This window comes from Saimiri boliviensis, chromosome 14 (assembly GCF_048565385.1).
Source record: "Saimiri boliviensis isolate mSaiBol1 chromosome 14, mSaiBol1.pri, whole genome shotgun sequence".
In the NCBI taxonomy this organism is placed as follows: domain Eukaryota; kingdom Metazoa; phylum Chordata; class Mammalia; order Primates; family Cebidae; genus Saimiri; species Saimiri boliviensis.
Genome location: NC_133462.1, coordinates 44,926,395 through 44,944,458, shown reverse-complemented (window position 1 = coordinate 44,944,458; position 18,064 = coordinate 44,926,395). Strand labels below are relative to the sequence as shown.

Genomic DNA, 18,064 nt, shown 5'->3' with positions numbered 1-18,064 from the left:
AAAAAGTCCCAGAAAGTCTTGGGGCAGACGTGGGCGGCGAGGTGACCTCTGGATGGGACCTACACCGTATGGGGCTGGTCACGAGATCCCCACGAACGACCCCAGCGCTGAGGGCTCAGGTTACCCCACCCAGGACCAGGTCTGGGCTTCGGGGCTGGAGTGCAGGGCCTCAGTGCAGCAGGCAGGTCCAGCCGGAGACTCTGTGCTTCTCCAAGGCAGGAATTTGAAGGGGGCCCGAGCACTGGGGACCCACACCAACTCATTTCTTGGTGGGCATGGCCTCCAGCACTGGCTAGCATCGCCTAGGCCTATGGGGGACCCCAACGTTTCAGGGAGGGGAAAGGTCCCTCACGCTTCAGCAACAGCATCAGGGCCTGGACAGGCTTCTGGTGGGGAGAGCCCTGCAGCAGGGGTGGGGGCTCTCACATCTCCGACCGAGGCCAGCAGTCGCCAGAACCCCAGGCCCAGAGGGACCAATCAGGGCCTGCCAGTGACAGGAGGCTGGGCTGAGACGGAGGGAGAGAGAGCGAGAGAGCAGGAGAGACAGAGATGGAGACGGAGAGCAAGAGACGGAGGGGAGCAGACAGGGAAAAAGGGAGGAGAGCCGGAGGGTCCTGGTGTCCCGGGGCAGGCAGACCCTCAGGTGGCCAGGCAGTGAGGGGAGGGCGGCCTCCCAGCCTTCAGGTCCAGAAAGCAGCTTCCACTGGCCTTGGCTGCCAAGTGGAACCCCGGGCGCCCTGGGGCCAAGCCCCCTACACAGCTGCGGAACTGAGGAGCCTCTGTCCGGGCAGCCCCTCCTGCTTCACTGGAAGGAGCCATGCTGGGTCTGAGCCCTACCCACTGTCCTGACCCAGGCAGCAAGGCCAACACCCACAGTGCCCAGGCCAAGCCAGTGGCAGCTCGGGAGGAACAGCCCTCACCTACAGATGCCCAGGCCAGCCAGGCTTCTCTGAACACCTCAAGCCTGCTCTGCATAAGCATCTGGGGTCAGGAACATCAGTGAGGCTGCGGAACGGCCGGGCCGTCACCTCCCATCACTCAGCCAGCAACAGACGCTCCAATGTGGGCACCAAGGTTGAGGATGAACCACTCTAGGCTCCAAGCACATCCCACGGTGGCTTTATTCAGTCACGTGCCCATGCCCACAGCTCCCTCCACCAGGCACAGAGGGGAGGCCACCCCACCACAGCGCCTGGGGACCTCGGGCCGGCAAAGGGTCCTGGCCAGAGGGCACCGACCCCAGGAAGATGTGGCTCCCACCCAGAGGGTCCCTTGGGGCCCAGCCCTTGAGCCAACCCTGAAAATTTGTGCTTTGACTGTGACAGGGAGCAGCAAGAAGCCGCCAGCCCACTGCCCTGTGGCTGTCCTTGCAGGGCACCTGGCAGAGTGGCGAGCCTGGCTCCCGAGTGGCACTTCCTCGGCCCCCAGTCTGGCACCATCAGGGGTCACGGCCCAGCCACAGGGGTGACTCTGCCCATCAGTCTGCCCGAGGCAGCGACCAGATCCCAGATCCCGGATGGGGCAGAGCCAGGACAGGCCCTCTCGATGGGCCTAAGGTCAATGCAGGTGAGGAAGCCACCCGCAGGAGCCCAGGGTTCACTTGCGGCAGGCCCCTGCGGCCTAGAACCTGCCCTCACTGAGGCACTGGGGGTTCAGGAGCACATGGGATCCTTCAGACGGCCTCAGACCAGAAGCTCCCCAGAGACCCGAGCACCTCAAGAAGCATCTGGGAGACTTGTCCTGTCCAAGTGGCTCCTGACACCTCTGGGAGCGTCAGCACCACCCCAAAGCTCGGTGCCTATGTCCCCACTACACAGAAGGGAAACTGAGGCGGGGGGTTGGCTGACATCATTCTGGCAGCGGCTGCAGTACGGTTTTTGGAAGCAAAGGCTGGCATCCCTGCAGCAGCAGAGGCTGCCTGGTGATGTGCACGTCCAGCCTTGACGGTCACAGATTTACTGAAGGAGCGTGGCATCCCCGGCGTGCCATTTGGGCTGTGAGGGTCTGTGGTGCTGCCAGCCTCGTGGCAGGGCAGAGGGTGGCGCCATCCTGGATGTCCCTTACGGAGGACCAGAGTCCCGTCCTCCTGCCGCACAGTGGGCGATGTGCGTTTCAAAAACACGCCTTCAGACTGAGAGACCCTCCCAGGTGCCGCGCTCCTTGGTGCCAAGCTGCCGGGCACCTGCTGGCCGCTCTCCAGTCTCAAGGAGCTGGGGACAGCAGCCGTGGGAGGAGCTGGCCTCAAGCCCTGAGGTCATGGGGAGCCAGGCAGGACCCGGGCCCTTTAGAGGATGAGCAGGGAGGGTCTTTCTGGTGAGGCAGCCCCAGCTGTGCCCCAAGCCTGGTCCACGTGGGGCCGAGGGCCACAGCTGCAGGCGGCTCCAGTGGGCGGCACTCACAGCACGGGCTCTCGGCAGGGCTGCTGACAGGACAGGGAAGGCTGGCTTTAGCGACCACGGGACAGGGACGCCTGGGCTCCTCCGGGGAGACGGGCACTCCGTGCGTGGCAGGCAGCCCCCGCGGTCTGCAGCACCTGCCCTAGACGTGCTCCATCTCCGGGTCCGGGTCGGGCTCCTCCTCCTCCTCCTCCTCGTCCTCGTCGTCGTCATCCTCGGTGCAGGCCTTGTCCAGCGGTGCCTCGCCGTCACGCGCCAGCTCCTCCACGTGCGCCAGCATGTCGGCCATCAGTGCCTCCTCCAGCCGCTTCCGCACCTGCTGCACCAGCTCCTCCTGCTTCCTGGGGACACAGGGACATCACGTCACACCCAGGCCAGCAGCCAGGAGGTTGCAGACAGGGGATGGGCGCGGAAAGGGGCCCTCGGCTGGGAAGAGAAGCCGAGGAATCCACAGGTGCCCCTCCCTTCACAATCAACAGAATAACTGGCTGCCACTGGCCAGTGCTAGCCCCTGCCATCCTCCTGTACGGCCCGCCTGCTACCTCTCTCGGGGCCACCCCTCAGTCTCCAGACCAGGCCCTGAGCCTCTCCCGGGCTCAGCTGCGTAAACACTTGCTCCTGATTTCTTTTTTTTTTTTTGAGACAGAGTTTCGCTCTTGTTACCCAGGCTGGAGTGCAATGGCGCGATCTCGGCTCACCGCAACCTCCGCCTCCTGGGTTCAGGCAATTCTCCTGCCTCAGCCTCCTGAGTAGCTGGGATTACAGGCACGCGCCACCACGCCCAGCTCATTTTTTGTATTTTTTTTTTTAGTAGAGACGGGGTTTCACCATGTTGACCAGGATGGTCTGGATCTCTTGACCTCGTGATCCACCCGCCTCGGCCTCCCAAACTGCTGGGATTATAGGCTTGAGCCACCGCGCCCGGCTTGCTCCTGATTTCTAACAAGCACTGAGTGGGGCAGGCTGATTCTGTGTACGTCCCCAGTTGTGGCCAAGGCTCAGCCACGCCCTCCTGGCCGGGGTCTCCCTCCGGCGGCTCCTCGGTACCTGGGCTGCCCCCGCCACCCATATCACTCTGGCTCACTGACCCCACTGCAGCCAGCACCTGCTTGCTGTCCTTCCAGACAGGACTCCACCTTCTGCTCAACCCACCACCAAGTTCTGAAATTTCAGTGCCCTTTTCAATTTCTACAAGCTGTTTTTTTTTTTTTTTTTTTTTTTTTTGAGACAGACTCTCACTCTGTCACCCAGGCTGGAGTGCAGTGGCACGATTTCAGCTCATTGCAACCTCTGTATCCCAGGTTCAAGCAATTCTCCTATCTCAGCCTCCTGAGTAGCTGAGACTACAGACACACACCACCATGCCGGGCTAATTTTCTGTAGTTTTAGTAGAGACAGGGTTTCACCGTTTTGGCCAGGATAGTCTCGATGATCTGACCTCATAATCCACCCACCTCAGCCTCCCAAAGTGCTGGAATTACAGGCATGAGCCACCGCGCCAAGCTTTCTTCTTTTCCTTTTCCTTTTGAAGACAGGGCCTCTGTCACCCAGGCTGGAATGCAGTGGTGTGATCTCAACTCACTGCAACCTCTGCCTCCTGAGTTGCAGATATTCTCCTGCCTCAGCCTCCCAAGAGTTGGGATTGCAGGTATACACCAACAGACTGGAATAATTACTGGGTTTTTTTTTTTTTTTTAAGCAGAGACGGTTCACCATGTTGGCCAGGCTGGTCTCGAACTCCCGATCTCAGGTGATCCTCCCACCTTGGCCTCCCAAAGTGCCGGGATTACAGGCGTGAGCCACTGTGCTCGGCCTTATTTCTACACGTTCTGCAGGGGCTTTTAATTATCTGCCTGCTGTTCCTCACAGTCTTGTTGTTTTCTTGTCAGTTCTTCCTATTTCACCATCTTCATTTTGGGGAAGTTCCCTGAGTGTGTAGAGTGTAAATTGACCTCAAACCCAAATGAGGGGGCCCAAAGGTACCATGGCTGGAGGAGGCTGCCGCCAGCTGCTCAAGACGGAACCCTCAGCACCCACACTGTCTGCTTGCCGGGGTGGCGTCTTAGGTCTGTCTCTTTATCCTGCCTGGGGGCACAGGGTCTCTTCTCCCTGTGCCCATATGGCCTTTAACCCCTGGCTGCTGCCACAGGAAGACCCCATGCCCAAGCGCCTCCCTGGCCGCTCCGGGGCTTAGTTCCCCATTTCTGGAACCCTTCTCTGACCTCAGCCGTGTGCTAGGTTGACCGAGAAAAGCCCGTCTTCTCTTTAGCACTCCAGGGCTTCCTGCAGGTGCCTTCCGGCCACCCTGCATTCCAGACTCGAGTTTGGCCGTGAAGCCCCGCAGGAAGGGCTCACCCCGGGCGCCCACATCTCACAGCTCAGCTCACCCCCCCACCATCCTGCCTGCAGCGGCCCCACTCCCTGCTGTTCCAGGCTCCGCCCATGGGCCACTGCTACTCGGAACTGCCCCTCCTCGGGCACCCTGAGCCACCTCCCCAAAGGCAGAACCCCGGCCTGCCTTGTCCCTCCGTCCCCAGGGCCCAGCATGGAGGCCAGCACCCAGCACAGCCAGTCCCCACAGGCTCCCAAGACCACAATCTTTTCTTTATTCATTTTTTTTCTGAGCTGGGGACCACTCTGTCGCTCAGGCTGGAGTGCAGTGGCAGGATCTCAGCTCAATGCAACCTCCATCTCCCGGGTTCAAGCGATTCTGCTGCCTCAGCCTCCCAAGTAGCTGCGATTACAGGCGTGCACTATCACGCCGGGCTCCTTTTTGTATTTTAAGCAGACAGGGGGTTTCGCCATGTTGGTCAGGCTGGTCTCGAACCACTGACCAAGTGACCCACCTGCCTCAGCCTCTCAAAGTGCTGGGATGACAGGTGTGACACAGCCCCTGGCTTCACACCCCTTTCAAGAACGTGCCTTCAAGAGGTGCCTGGCTGGCCCTGACCCGAGGACACAAGTGGAGCCGTTCACACTGGCTCCAACGATGGGTCCCCTTGCCCCACTATTTGTGTTTCAAAAAACCCAGGCAGCGATCACAGAGACGGGAGAGTCGTGGGGAGACATGAAGCATGTGGGGACGCTCAGGGACCCCACGGCCCCGAGAGACAGGGCGGACACGCAGGGGACTGGGGGCTACCTGATGTCCTCGTCGGTGACCATGAAGGCTTTGCAGAGGGGCTGCGTGGTGTTGAGCCACACGCCAGGGTTCTTCTCCACGGCGGCCGACAGCTGCCCGGTGATGGGCATCGTGCTGGTGTGCAGGGCGCTGGCGATGGCCGACAGCAGCGTCTCGTCCGTGCAGCCGGGTCCCACCCCTGCCAGGCAGTGGAGAGGCAGCCCCGAGGGGAGAGGTCACAGCCATGACCCAGACAGGCCACAGAATGCCCCAAGAACGGAGCTGCTACCTTCTCCCTGACCGGATTTCACGTCTCCGTTTCCCCTGGAGTGGGTGTCATGACTTTCTTAACAGAAACAAACCAAGCTAGGTGGGCACGGCAGCTCACGCCCGCAGCCCCAGCATCTGGGAGGGCAAGTCGGGAGGCCGTTGAGCTGAGGAGCTAGAGGCGAGCCTGGACAACGTAGTGAGATCCGTCTCCACACAAGAACTAAAACGTCAGCCAGGTGTGGCGCCTCGCAGTCCCCGCTGCTCAGGAGGCTGAGCAGAGAACCCCCGATCCCGGGAGGCAGAGGCTTCTGTGAGCAGTGCGGCAGCACTGTGCTCCACCCGGGCAACAGAGAGCCCACCTTTTGTTTTTTGAGACAGGGTCTTGCTCTGTATTTTCTGCAGGGATGTAGAGATAAGGGTCTCACTATGCTGCCCAAGCTGGTCTTGAACTTCCGAGCTCGTGATACTCTTGCCTCAGCCTCCTAAAGTGCTGGATTACAGGCGTCAGCCGCTGCACCCAGCCGACTCGGTCTCTAAAAAACCGCCGAAACCACACCAACTCTGCATTCCTTGTTCTGTGCTAGAGCAAAACCAGGCCTCCTTGTTTTCTTAGGATCCAGGTTAAAACATGCACTGCACCTGGAGGCCGCAAAGCCCCACTGCAGTCTCCCAAGTACAAGAGCCCAGCCAGGCGCCCTGGGGCCCCTCCTCCCGCCCCACCCACAGGGTCTCCAAGTATGAAGAGCCCAGCCAGGTGCCCCGGGGCCCCTCTTCCTGCCCCACCCACAGGGTCTCCAAGAATGAAGAGCCCAGCCCAGGCGCCCCGGGGCCCCTCCTCCTGCCCCACCCACAGGGTCTCCAAGTATGGAGGGCCCAGCCAGGCACCCTGGGGCCCCTCCTCCTGCCCCACCGCAGGCAGATTAGCCCTCAGTGCCCGCATCATGAACAGCCCTCCACCCTGCTAGGAGATGAGGGCGCCCCCAGCACTCCACCCCACCCAGCTTGTCCCCTTCCGGCTGCCCCAAGGGGCGCCCGCTCACCCTGCAGGCCCTTGGGGAGGTCCATGGTCTTGACCAGCTCCTCGGCAATGTCGAAGGCATTCAGGCCGCTGAGCTTCTTCTCCCAGAAGAGCTGCCCCAGACACACATGTGAACCCCAAGAGCGGCCCTGCACCTCCCCCTTCCAGGGCCTCGAAGGGCTCCAGGGAAGCCCACTTGGCCTCCTTCCCCATGTGGGTCCCCATGGGCCTCTTGCCTCCTAGGGCCTTGGGCCTCTTGCTCCTGCTCAGGCTTTCCACAGTCTGGTATCCAGTGGATGTTTGCAAATAAGAATAAAAACTACACACGGGGTGGCTGACGCCTGTAATCCCAGTGCTCTGGGAGGCCAAGGCGGATGGATCGCCTGAAGTTGGGAGTTAGAGACCAGCCAGGCCAACATGATGAGACCCCATCTTTACAAAAAATGCAAAAAAAAGGACTGGCGTGGTGGTGCAAACCTGCAATCCCAGCTACTTGGGAGGCTGAGGCAGAATTGCTTGAACCAGGAGGCGGAGGTTACAGTGAGCCAAGATCACGCCACTGCACGTCAGCCTGAGCAACAGAGTGAGACTCCAACTCAAAAAAAAAAACAACACAAAATTAGCTGGCATAGTGATGGAGGCCTATAATCCCAGCTACTCGGGAGGCTGAGGTGGGAAGATCACTTCAACCTGGTTGAACCCAGGAGGCGGAGGCTGCAGTGAGTTAAGATCCTGGCCACTGCACTCTAGCCTGGGTGACAAAGCAAGACTGTCTCAAAACACACACACACACCGTACATGGTTCTCAGTTTTTAAGAAGTAGGAAACACACACACACACACACACACACACACACACACACACGGCCACATACGGGCAGTTAGCCCCCGGTATCTGTGGGTTCCACAACCATCCACCCAACCAGCTGCAGACTGAAAATATTTGGGGGAAAAACAAATAAAAATAATTCAACAGCTGGCCAAGTGAATTGGCTCATGCCTGTAATCCCCACAACTCAGGAGGCAGAGGTGAGAGGATCACTTGACTGACACCAGGGGCTTGAGACCAGCCTGGGCAACACAGAGAGACCTTGTCTCAAAAGCAAAAAACTAAAAAAACCAGTAACACAAACACACAAGACAAAGAGTGTCACAACCATCTACATCTTATGAAGCAGTATAAGGAATCTAGACGATATCTGTAGGTTACATGCCAATACCAGACCATTTTCATTAAAAAAATTTTTTTAAATTTTATTTCTGAGACAGTCTTGCTCTGTCGCCCAGGCTGGAGTGCAGTGGCAGGATGTGGGCTCACTGCAACCTCCTCCACCCAGGTTCAAGTGATCCTCCTCTCTCAGCTTCCTGAGTAACTGGAATTACAGGCACGCACCACCACGCCCGCCTGGCTAATTTTCGTATTTTTAGTAGAAACAGGGTTTCACCATGTCGGTCAGGCTGGTCTAGAACTCCGGACCCACCTGCCTCGGCCTCCCAAAGTGCTGGGACTACAGGAATGAACCACGACGAAGAAGCCTTACTAGACTGTTTGCTTTTTTTTTTTTTTGAGATGGAGTTTCTTCTTGTTGCCCAGGCTGGAGTGTAGTGGCGGGAAGTTTCAGCTCACTGCAACTCCTGTCTCCTGGGTTTAAGTGATTCTTGTCTCAACTTCCCGAGTAGCTGGGAGTAGAGGTGCCTGCCACCACGTTTAGCTAATTTTCGTACTTTTAGTAGAGACGGGGTGTTGCCATGTTGGCCAGGCTGGTCTCGAACTCCTGACCTCAGGTGATCCGCCTGCCTTGACCTTCCAGAGTGCTGGAATTACAGGCGTGAGCCACCGTGCCCAGCCTACTAAACCATTTTCTATGAGAGACCTGATCATCCCCAGAGTTGGGTACCTGGGGATACCAAAGAGGGTGGGGTATGTCCTGAACTAATTCCCTGCGCATCCCAAGGGGGCCCACAGGACCGGTTCTTGCTGTCGCCTGGGCCGGAGAGCGGTGGTGTGATCACAGCTCACCGCAACCTTAGGCTCCTAGGCTCAAGCAATCCTCCCCTCTCAGCCTTCTAAGGAGCAGGGACCACAGACCACAGGCGAGTGCCACCACGCCCAGCGAATTTTTCCATGTTTTTGCCTCCCATGTTGCCCAGGCTGGCTTGGAACTCCTGCGCTCCATTCGTCCGCTCCACGTCCGATCTTATTCCAAACGTCCACCCACCAAGGCGAACAAGCTGGCCGGGAAGGCTGGGGTCGCCGTGCGCTGGCTCACCTGGCGCGGCTGGTCCACCGCCTTCTGCGGGTCGCTCTTGACCTTGTTGCTTGGGTGGTTGGTAATCTTGGTCACCGGCTGCTTGAAGATGGACGCTGTCTGGCGCACGGGCAGCGCCGTGTTCAGGTCGGGCTTGCCCTGCGGGAGGAAGGCGCTACAGCACGGCCTGGGGTCTCCCCGACGGCTCAGAGCCTCCAGGGACGCGGGGCCCGGACGACCCCCCGCCTTGTGGGCGCCCCTCGTGCCCCCCACGCCCTCCAGGACCCCCAGGCTCCGGGGAGGCCGCTCTCGCAGGCTGGGCCCGGCCAGCTCCTCCAGAGCCCCCGTCACGGGTCGCGTCCTCGCCATGCGCGCAGCGATCTGTGCCCGGCGCCTCCGCTCTGCACCCTGCACCGCGCCGCGCCCTGCACCGTGTCCTCTGCCCGCTGTGACCTCTCGCGCTCTAGGAGCCGGGCTGCGTCGCCTGCGGCTCACGTCACGGCCGCGTCCCCGCCTAAAACGCCCTCCGCTGACGTCACCCGCGTGACGCCACCGCTCACCTTGACCTGGTTGGAGGAGTCGTAGCGCACGCGCTGGCGGCTCTTATTCATCTTGCTCATCAGCATCTTCCCGGTGCGGAAGTCGAAGGTGCTCAGGTCCATGGAGCCGCCCAGGTAGCGCGCCAGCTGCGGCTTGCTGCGGAACTTCTTCCCGCTTGGGCTGCGGAGAGGCAGGACGGTCGGCGCCCCGGCCGGACCCGGACCCCAACCCCAAACCCAGCCCCCGTCCCAGTCCCAGGTCCTAACTCCAGACCCAGACCCCAAACCCCGGGCCCTGGCCCCAGACCCACACCCCAGCCCTGACCTCCAGACTCCAAAATCGGCCCCCAAATCTGGGCGGCAGCCCCAGCCCCAGAGCCCTGGTCCTGGCCCTCAGACCCTGGCCCTAGCCCCAGACCCCCAATCCTGGTACCCTCCAATCATCTCCACCCCAGGCCCTGGCAGCATCAGACACAGCACACACTGTGAGTTCTGGAACAAACGCCATTACCTACAGGAGGATGGGCCCCGGCTCTGGGAGGATGCCTCACATTTCCAGAACATTCTAGAAACGGAATTTGGGTCACATTCTTGAGAAAAGACCCTACCGAGAACAGGTATGTGAGGGACAACTGTAAGAGCAATCTCCTTCCACTACCAGGGTCCAGCGGCAGGGCCAGGCCCTAACAGCTGCTTGGGCATAACCCTGGGTGGAGCTGGAAGCGAGGCAGCCGGGCACGCACAGACCTGGACACGGGGCTCTGCTCTCAGCCTGCCGCAGACAAGCGCTAGCAACTCATGCTCTCCAGGAAATAAGGGCACTCACCTACAGGTTGCCCTGCCACATGTAGTCATGCTACAAGACGACAGGCACCCAACCCAACACATCGCCATCATGGCTGGGTTGTAAAATGGAACGGCCATGTTGGGAAAGCCTGGCAGCTCCCCAGCAAATCTGCAGATGACCCAACCATGCTAGTCTTAGGTATCTGCCCGAGGGAAATGAGGGCACACATCCACACCATCAGCTCTCCACAAAGTCCCCAGGAGCCCTACCATGGCAGCCAGAAGGTGGAGGCAGCCCAGACGCTCTCAGCACATGAACGGACCAATGCAATGTGACCCATTCACACAGTGGAATATTACTCAGCCATGAAAAGGAGCAACACTCTGAGACAGGCCAGTGTGGATGAACTTTGACTTCTCGTTCAGTGAGAGACGCCAGACACAGAAGGCCACACAGTGTGTGATCCCATTTCTATGAAATGTCTAGAACAGGGCGAGGTGGCTCACACTTGTAATCCTAGCACTTTGGGAGTCCAAGACAGGTGGGTGACCTGAGGTCAAGAGTTCAAGACCAGCCTGACCAACATGGAGAAACTCCATCTCTACTAAAAATACAAAACCTTAGCCGGGTGTGGTGGTGCGCACCTGTGGTCCCAGCTACTTGGGAGGCTGAGGCAGGAGAATCACTTGAACCCGGGAGGCAAAGGTTGCAGTGAGCTGAGATCACGCCATTGCACTCCAGCCTAGGCAACAAGAGCAAAACTTTGTCTCAAAAAAAAAAAAAAAAAAAAAAGTCTACAACAGCATAATTCAGAGGCAGGAAAGGGGTGCGCAGTGCCCGGGGCTGGGATGAGGATATGCAGTGGCTCCTGGTGTGCACGGAGCTTCATTTCTTTCTTTCTGGAGATTGGTTTTCATTGCCGCCCAGGCTGGAATGCAGCGGCTCAATCACAGCTCACTGCAACCCTGAACTCCTGGGCGAGGGTGATCCTGCTACCTGAGCCTCCCAAGTAGCTGGAGACAGGCAGGAGCCACCATGCACAGCTTTTATACATACATACATATGTATTCTGAGATGGAGTCTTGCTCTGTTGCCCAGCCTGGAGTGAAGTGGTGTGATCTCGGCCCACTGCAACCTCCACCTTCAGGTTCAAGTGATTCTCCTGCCTCAGTCTCCTGAGTAGCTGGGATTACAGGTGCCCGCCACCATGCCTGGCTAATGTTCTGTATTTTTAGTAGAGACAGGGTTTCACCCCTGGCCAACATGGCCAGGCCGGTTGCCAACTCCTGACCTCAGGTGATCTGTCCACCTCGGCCTCCCAAAATGCTGGGATTACAAGTGTGAGTCACCACGTCCAGCCTAATTTATATATACATGTATTTTTATAGAGATGGGGTCTCACCATGCTGTCCAGGCTGGTCTGGAATTCCTGAGCTCAAGCAAGCCTCCCACCTTGCCTCCCAAAGCGTTGGGATTACAGGTATGAGCACCACGCCCTGCCCATTCATGTCTTTTTTTTTTTTCCCCCGTTTTTCTTTTAGAGACAGGGTATTCTTTTGCTGCCCAGGCTGGAGTGCAGTGGTGTGATCAGAGCATACTGCAGCCGTGACCTGCTGGGCTCAAGGAATAGTCCTGCCTCAGCCTCCTGAGTAGCTGGGACTACAAGGGTGGCACGATCTTGGCTCCCTACAACCTCCCAGGTTCAAGCAGTTCTCCTGCCTCAGCCTCCCAAGCAGCTGGGGATACAGGCACCTGCCACAATGCCTGGCTAATTTTTGTAGAGACAGAGTTTCACCATGTTGGCCAAGACTGGTCTCGAACACCCGACGTCAGGTGATCCACCTGCCTCGGCCTCCCAAGTATGAGGGTTACAGGCGTGAGCCATGGTGCCCAGCCATGTCTAGCTAATTTTTAAATTTTTTGCAGAGATGGAGGGGGGTCTCACTCTATTGCCCAGGTTGGTCTCCAACTTCCGATCTCGAGATCCTCCTGCCTCCCCTCCCAAAGGGATGACAGGTGTGAGCCACTATGCCTGGCTGGTTTATCTCAAGAAAACAATGCAGAAATAATAGCACTTGTACGGTGCTTAGTAGGCCAGGCACCTTGAGCACATTCTCAACTCGGTGAAAAGTCACTGAGCGATAACGCATCCGCCTGAGCCTGGTGGATGGCTCTGTTTTGCTGGCTTCCCAGAACCCTCCAGGGCAGGCCCCTCCTGTCCTCCTCTGCCCCTGCCCCAGGCATCTTGGCCCACGGTAGACGCCAGATGCCAGACAACTAAGACAGCTCAGAATCTCTTCCAGCCAGAAGGAAACTCAATTCTGCAGGCACCGCACAGAAGCACGTGGTCACATGCTTGGCTCCATAGCCTCTATCCAGGATCTATGTATAAGGCTAATACACAGATCTCAGGAAGTTGTATTTCTCTCCACCCTGCCCCCCACCCACCCCAGGCAAATTCCATGGTACACAAGGACACCTCCGGCTCTAGCACGTCCACTCGGACAGGACGCCACCGGGAGGGACAAGGACAAGTGCCTGGGGGTCCGAAACCACTGAGGGCTCCTTCTGGAGAGTTTCTTTTCTAGTTACCGTGCGGGCTGGCTGATGTTATTAAACCTGAGGTTTGCCCAGGGCAGTGGAAAGAGACCAAGAAGTCCCAGGCCCTGACTCAGGCCTCACGTAGCCACCAGGAAGAGACCCCACAAAACACTCCCAGCAGTTCTCTGCCTCCCGTCACCCCAAAGAGAGGCTGTTCTGCCTTTTAAGATGGAGACAACGCCGGGCACGGTGGCTCAAGCCTGTAATCCCAGCACTTTGGGAGGCCGAGGCGGGTGGATCACGAGGTCGAGAGATCGACACCATCCTGGTCAGCATGGTGAAACCCCGTCTCTACTAAAAATACAAAAAATTAGCTGGGCATGGTGGCACGTGCCTGTAATCCCAGCTACTCAGGAGGCTGAGGCAGGAGAATTGCCTGAACCCAGGAGGCGGAGGTTGCGGTGAGCCGAGATCGCGCCATTGCACTCCAGCCTGGGTAACAAGAGCGAAACTCCGTCTCAAAAAAAAAAAAAAAAATTTTTTTTAAAATGAGGGAGGGCACAATGGCTCTCGTCTGTAATCCCAGCACTTTGGGAGGCCAAGCCCAACAGCTCACCTGAGGTCAGGAGTTCGAGACCAGCCTGACCAACATAGTGAAACCCCGTTTCTACTAAAAATGCAAAAATTAGCTGGAGGTGGTAGCAGGGGCCTGTAATCCCAGATATTTGAGGCAAGAGAATCCCTTGAACCCAGGAGGCGGAGTTTGCAGTGAGCCAAGATCACGCCACTGCACTCCAGCTTGGGTGACAGTGAGAGACTCCTTCTCAAAATAAATAAAATAAAAATTAAGCAGGCATGGTGACACATGCCTGTGGTCCCATCTACTTTGGAGGCTGAGGAGGGAGGACTGCTTGAGCCCAGGAGGTCAAGTCTACAATGAGCTATGACTGTACCACTGCACTCTAGCCTGGGTGACAAAAACAAGATCCTGTCTCAAAAAAAAAAAAAGGGGGCCGGGTATGGTGGCACATGCCTGTAGTGTAGTCCCAGCTACTTGGAAGGCTGAAGCACGAGAATCCCTTAAACCCGGGAAGTGGAGGTTGCAGTGAGATTGCGCCACTGCACTCCAGCCTTGGCGACAGAGTGAGACTGTCTCAAAAAATAAATAAAATAAAATAAAAGTAAATGCAAGGTAGAAGAGATTAGTGATTACCAAGGGCTGGGGGAGGAAGTGGGGAGTGACTTGTAATGAGGACAGAGCTGCTTTTGGGAATGATGAGAATGTTCTAGAATTACTGGTGATGGTTGCACAGTTTTGTGAATGTACTAAAAACCACTGGTGGCCAGGTGTGGTAGCTCACGCCTGTAATCTCAGCACGTTGGGAGGCCGAGGTGAGCTGACCATCTGAGGTCAGGAGTTTGAGACCAGCCTGGTCAACATGGTGAAACCCGATCTCTACTAAAAATACAAAAATTAACCGGACGTAGTGGTGGACACCTGTAAGCCCAGCTACTCAACAGGCTGAGACAGGAGAATCTCTTGAACCGAGGAGGCAGAGGTTGTAGTCGGCTAAGAGAGCCCCATTCCGCTGCAGTCTGAACAAAAAGAGTCCAACTCCATCTCAAAACAAATTACCCACTGAATTGTACATTTTAAAAGAGTAGCTTTTGCCAGGCAGTGGCCCATGCCTGTAATCCCAGCACCTTGGGAGGCCAAACCAGGTAAATTGCTTTGAGTCCAGGAGTTCGAGACCAGTCTAGGCATCACAGTGAAACTCTGTCTCTATAAAAATAAGCCAGGCATGGTGGCACATGCCTGTAATTCCAGCTACTTGGGAGGCTGAGCCGCAAGGGTCACCTGAGCCTGGGAGATCCAGAATGCAGTAAGCCATGACCACACCACTGCACCCCAGCCTGGGTGAGACTCTGTCTCAAATAGCTTCTGTGGAATGTGAATTATATCTCAATTTTTAATAAAGATTAGGCAGATCTACTGACACGGAAAGATGTCCCTGACATTCAACAAAAAAAGAACAGCCTTGATAAAACCACACATAAAAAAAAAAAAAAGTAGGCACTACGGCCTCAACTCTTCAGGTCCCCGTACCATTCAACCTAGGAACCTGAAGCCTGTGATGAAAGCCTGGGTTGAGGCGGCCCCAGACCTGCAGAGGGCAGCTCTGGTCTGAGTCTGGGTTCACCCTTTTTAGAGAAACCTGAAATCTCTCCAGTCTGTTTAGAGGAGAGCTTTTCCCTGCTTTTCTCTACTGCTAACTAGACCCCCATGCTCAGGGACAGGCAGAGAATGAGAGAGGTGGGGCAATGACAGCCTCAGAACACTCCGCTCAGGCTGGCCTTGGTTCCAGCTCCCAAGCTGCAGCCACGTCTTAGTGCCTGGATGCCTCTCCCTGCTCCATTCAAAGTCACCTCCTCAGAGAGGCCCCCGCCCTAACCAGCCCAGTCTCACTCAGGCCCCTGTCACCTGCCCTCCCAGATTTCAGCATGTGTCACCGTAGATCTCAGCACGTGTACCCACGGCTGTAACAGGAGGTGGCTGGTGCCCTGGCTGTCATCTGCAAGCGGGAGGGCCCAGCCTCACTCCTGGCTGAACGGCTGGGATCCAGGCGGTACCTGGTGCTGTTTTTGACAGAGGACTGCAGAGGCCGACACAGACCTGCTGCGGACTCTACAGCAGCCTCTGGGAGAAGGCAGGCCCGGGCCTCCTCAACGACAGAGGACAGAACCGCAAGGCTTCAGGCTTTCTTTTTTTTTTTTTTTTTTTTTTTTTTTTGAGACAGAGTTTCGCTCTTATTACCCAGGCTGGAGTGCAATGGCGCGATCTCGGCTCACCGCAACCTCCGCCTCCTGGGTTCAGGCAATTCTCCTGCCTCAGCCTCCTGAGTAGCTGGGATTACAGGCACGTGCCACCATGCCCAGCTAATTTTTTGTATTTTTAGTAGAGACGGGGTTTCACCATGTTGACCAGGATGGTCTCGATCTCTCGACCTCGTGATCCACCCGCCTCGGCCTCCCAAAGTGCTGGGATTACAGGCTTGAGCCACTGCGCCCGGCCGGCTTCAGGCTTTCTAAGGAGCCAGAGAACCAGCGAAGGGCCTGGGGGCCAAAAGGGAATGCACCACTCTATCCCTAAGAGACACGGCTTGCAGTCCCACTATGCCACTGCCTGCAATTACAGGGTTCCAGCTCATCAGGATACATATTTGGGGACCAAGTTCCGCCTCTCTCTTGCTGTCCTCCCACTTTCCAGGAACCAGCCCGAGCTCCTCCCGCAGGAGGAGGCCCCACATATTGCTTTGATCAAACCTATCCTTTCCCTGCTCTTTCCTCATTTTATCTCCCAAAACCAGGACAGTCGAGAACCACAGGGGACCAATGCGCACAGCGGACAGAGCGATGGTTCTGCCCACTGCGGTTTCTTGGCTCGTGAAAACCACTCACCCTCACCTGGGCGGTCTCCGGCCCCTGACCCCGAGCTATGGGAAAAATGGAGACCGGCTGCACACCCCGTTTCACCCAGATACTGGGCACAGAGCAGGCATCCGCTTTCCCCTCAGGGAGGGACCTGAAGGCGCCGCGGGACACTGAACCAAGGCGAGGGCGCAATGAAAGCTGGCTCAGAATCAAAAGCATCCTTCCCCAGCCAGCAGAAAAAAAAAAAAAAAAAAAGGGAAGACAAACAGCAGGTGGCCGAGTGTCTGGGGCCTGGCTGCAGAGGCCACTAAATCTTTGTTCCACGGGGTGTGGTGGGGTTCCGTGTGACCTTTCTGAGCAGCACCTTTTTCAATTTGGGGAGGGGATTTCTGAAAGCCTCGGAACCCCAGTAACATCCATGCAAAGACTACCGTCAGGTGGGTAGGAAAGTCGGGAGCCTCAAGTCTCCACCCTGAAAGAGCCACGACCCACGCGGGGCAGAAGCCTCAGAAGTCGGGGGGACATCCCTCTTAAAACAAAACAAAAAAAAACAACGCTGCTCGGGGACCCAGTCACTCTGAGGCGCTTATTCCCAGGACTGCGGTGAGCCTAGGAACGCGCATTTTCACGCACGCCCTCCCCGATCCCGCCCTGAGCCCTGCTCCCCGAAACCCCGGCTGGCCACCCCCTCGGGCTCCACACCACCCCAGGAGCACCCCAAGGAGGCCCCCCCCCGGCGTCTCTCGGGACCCAAGGGACAGCCCAGCCCCCACCCCTGCCTCTCAGCGGTGTCTCGCGGCCGCCAGGCGCCCCTGGCCCAGTGCGCACGAACAAAGGCGGCCGCCGCTGCCCGGCAGCCAGTCCCCAGCCTGCCGAACGCCATGCGGCCCCAGCAAGCGGCGCACGCGCACTGGGCCTCCGCGAGAGGGACGGACACGCACGCAGGACGCACGCACAGACGCACGACGCACGCGCGGGGCCCAGGCCGCGGCCCAGGGCAGGGGCGCCGAGGCCGCCGCAGAGGCCGCTGGGAGGCGCCCGTTGGGGCCCTGCGCGGCCGGCGCGCTCATTCACCTATAGTAAAAGACATCCCTGTGGCCGGCCGACAGCCCCGACCTTCTGGGCACTTCTTCCCTCTCCCAGCCCTGCGGGAGCGCCGGGCACTCCCACCTCTTCCGCTCCATCGCGCCCGGCTCCTCGGCCCGCCGCCGGGCCCGCCGCCGCCGCCCGAACCCCCGCTTGCCGCCGCCGCCTCAGCTGCCTCCGCTGCCGCTGCCGCCGCCGCCACTTGCCGCGGCTGTTCCGGCCCGCGGGCCCCCACCCTCCGCCCCCAGCCGGGCGCGCGCGCCGGCTTTGCCGCCCTCTCGGCCCCCTCCCCGCGCTCGCCAGCCCCCGCTCGGGGGGCCCGCTCCGCCCACCCGCCCGCGCGGGGCCCCGTTCTGCGCAGCTGCGGCGCCAGGCCCCGCCCCTCTCTGGCCGCGCCAATCATCGCGTGGGCAGGAGGCTCGTCCTCCGGCGGCGTGTGCGCCTGCGCCCTGAACCCCGCGAGCGCATGTCGGGCAGTGGTTGGTACCCGGAGCCCAGCCAGTCACTTCCGCTGTGCCCGGTCGCCTTCGTCCTCCTGGGGCACCTGCGCGGGGAGATGCTTTCGGACTAGTGGGGGAGGTCTTTCCCCTCGGCCTTTCTCCGGCCCAGGTCTTGGGGACCCTAGC

At 58.4% G+C, this 18,064-nt stretch overlaps 1 protein-coding gene across 3 annotated transcripts; it reads right to left on the bottom strand.

The window, feature by feature from the left end:
- Window positions 1-1,097: 1,097 nt before the first annotated feature.
- On the bottom strand, window positions 1,098-17,776 carry MBD3 (methyl-CpG binding domain protein 3). Of its 3 annotated transcripts, none has more exons than XM_039466354.2 (6): window positions 17,427-17,776; window positions 9,614-9,773; window positions 9,075-9,212; window positions 6,828-6,918; window positions 5,539-5,716; window positions 1,098-2,737 (listed from the first exon to the last, which is right to left on the bottom strand). In XM_039466354.2, the coding sequence occupies exons 1-6, from the start codon at window positions 17,534-17,536 to the stop codon at window positions 2,539-2,541; spliced, it is 876 nt and encodes a 291-aa protein (XP_039322288.1). In that variant the 5' UTR covers window positions 17,537-17,776; the 3' UTR covers window positions 1,098-2,538. The 3 variants fall into 3 exon arrangements, with proteins under 3 accessions (XP_039322288.1, XP_039322289.1, XP_010330757.1); XM_039466355.2 differs by having other exon boundaries at window positions 17,523-17,773; XM_010332455.3 differs by lacking the exon at window positions 17,427-17,776 and adding an exon at window positions 10,104-13,192.
- Between the last annotated feature and the right edge of the window lie 288 nt (window positions 17,777-18,064).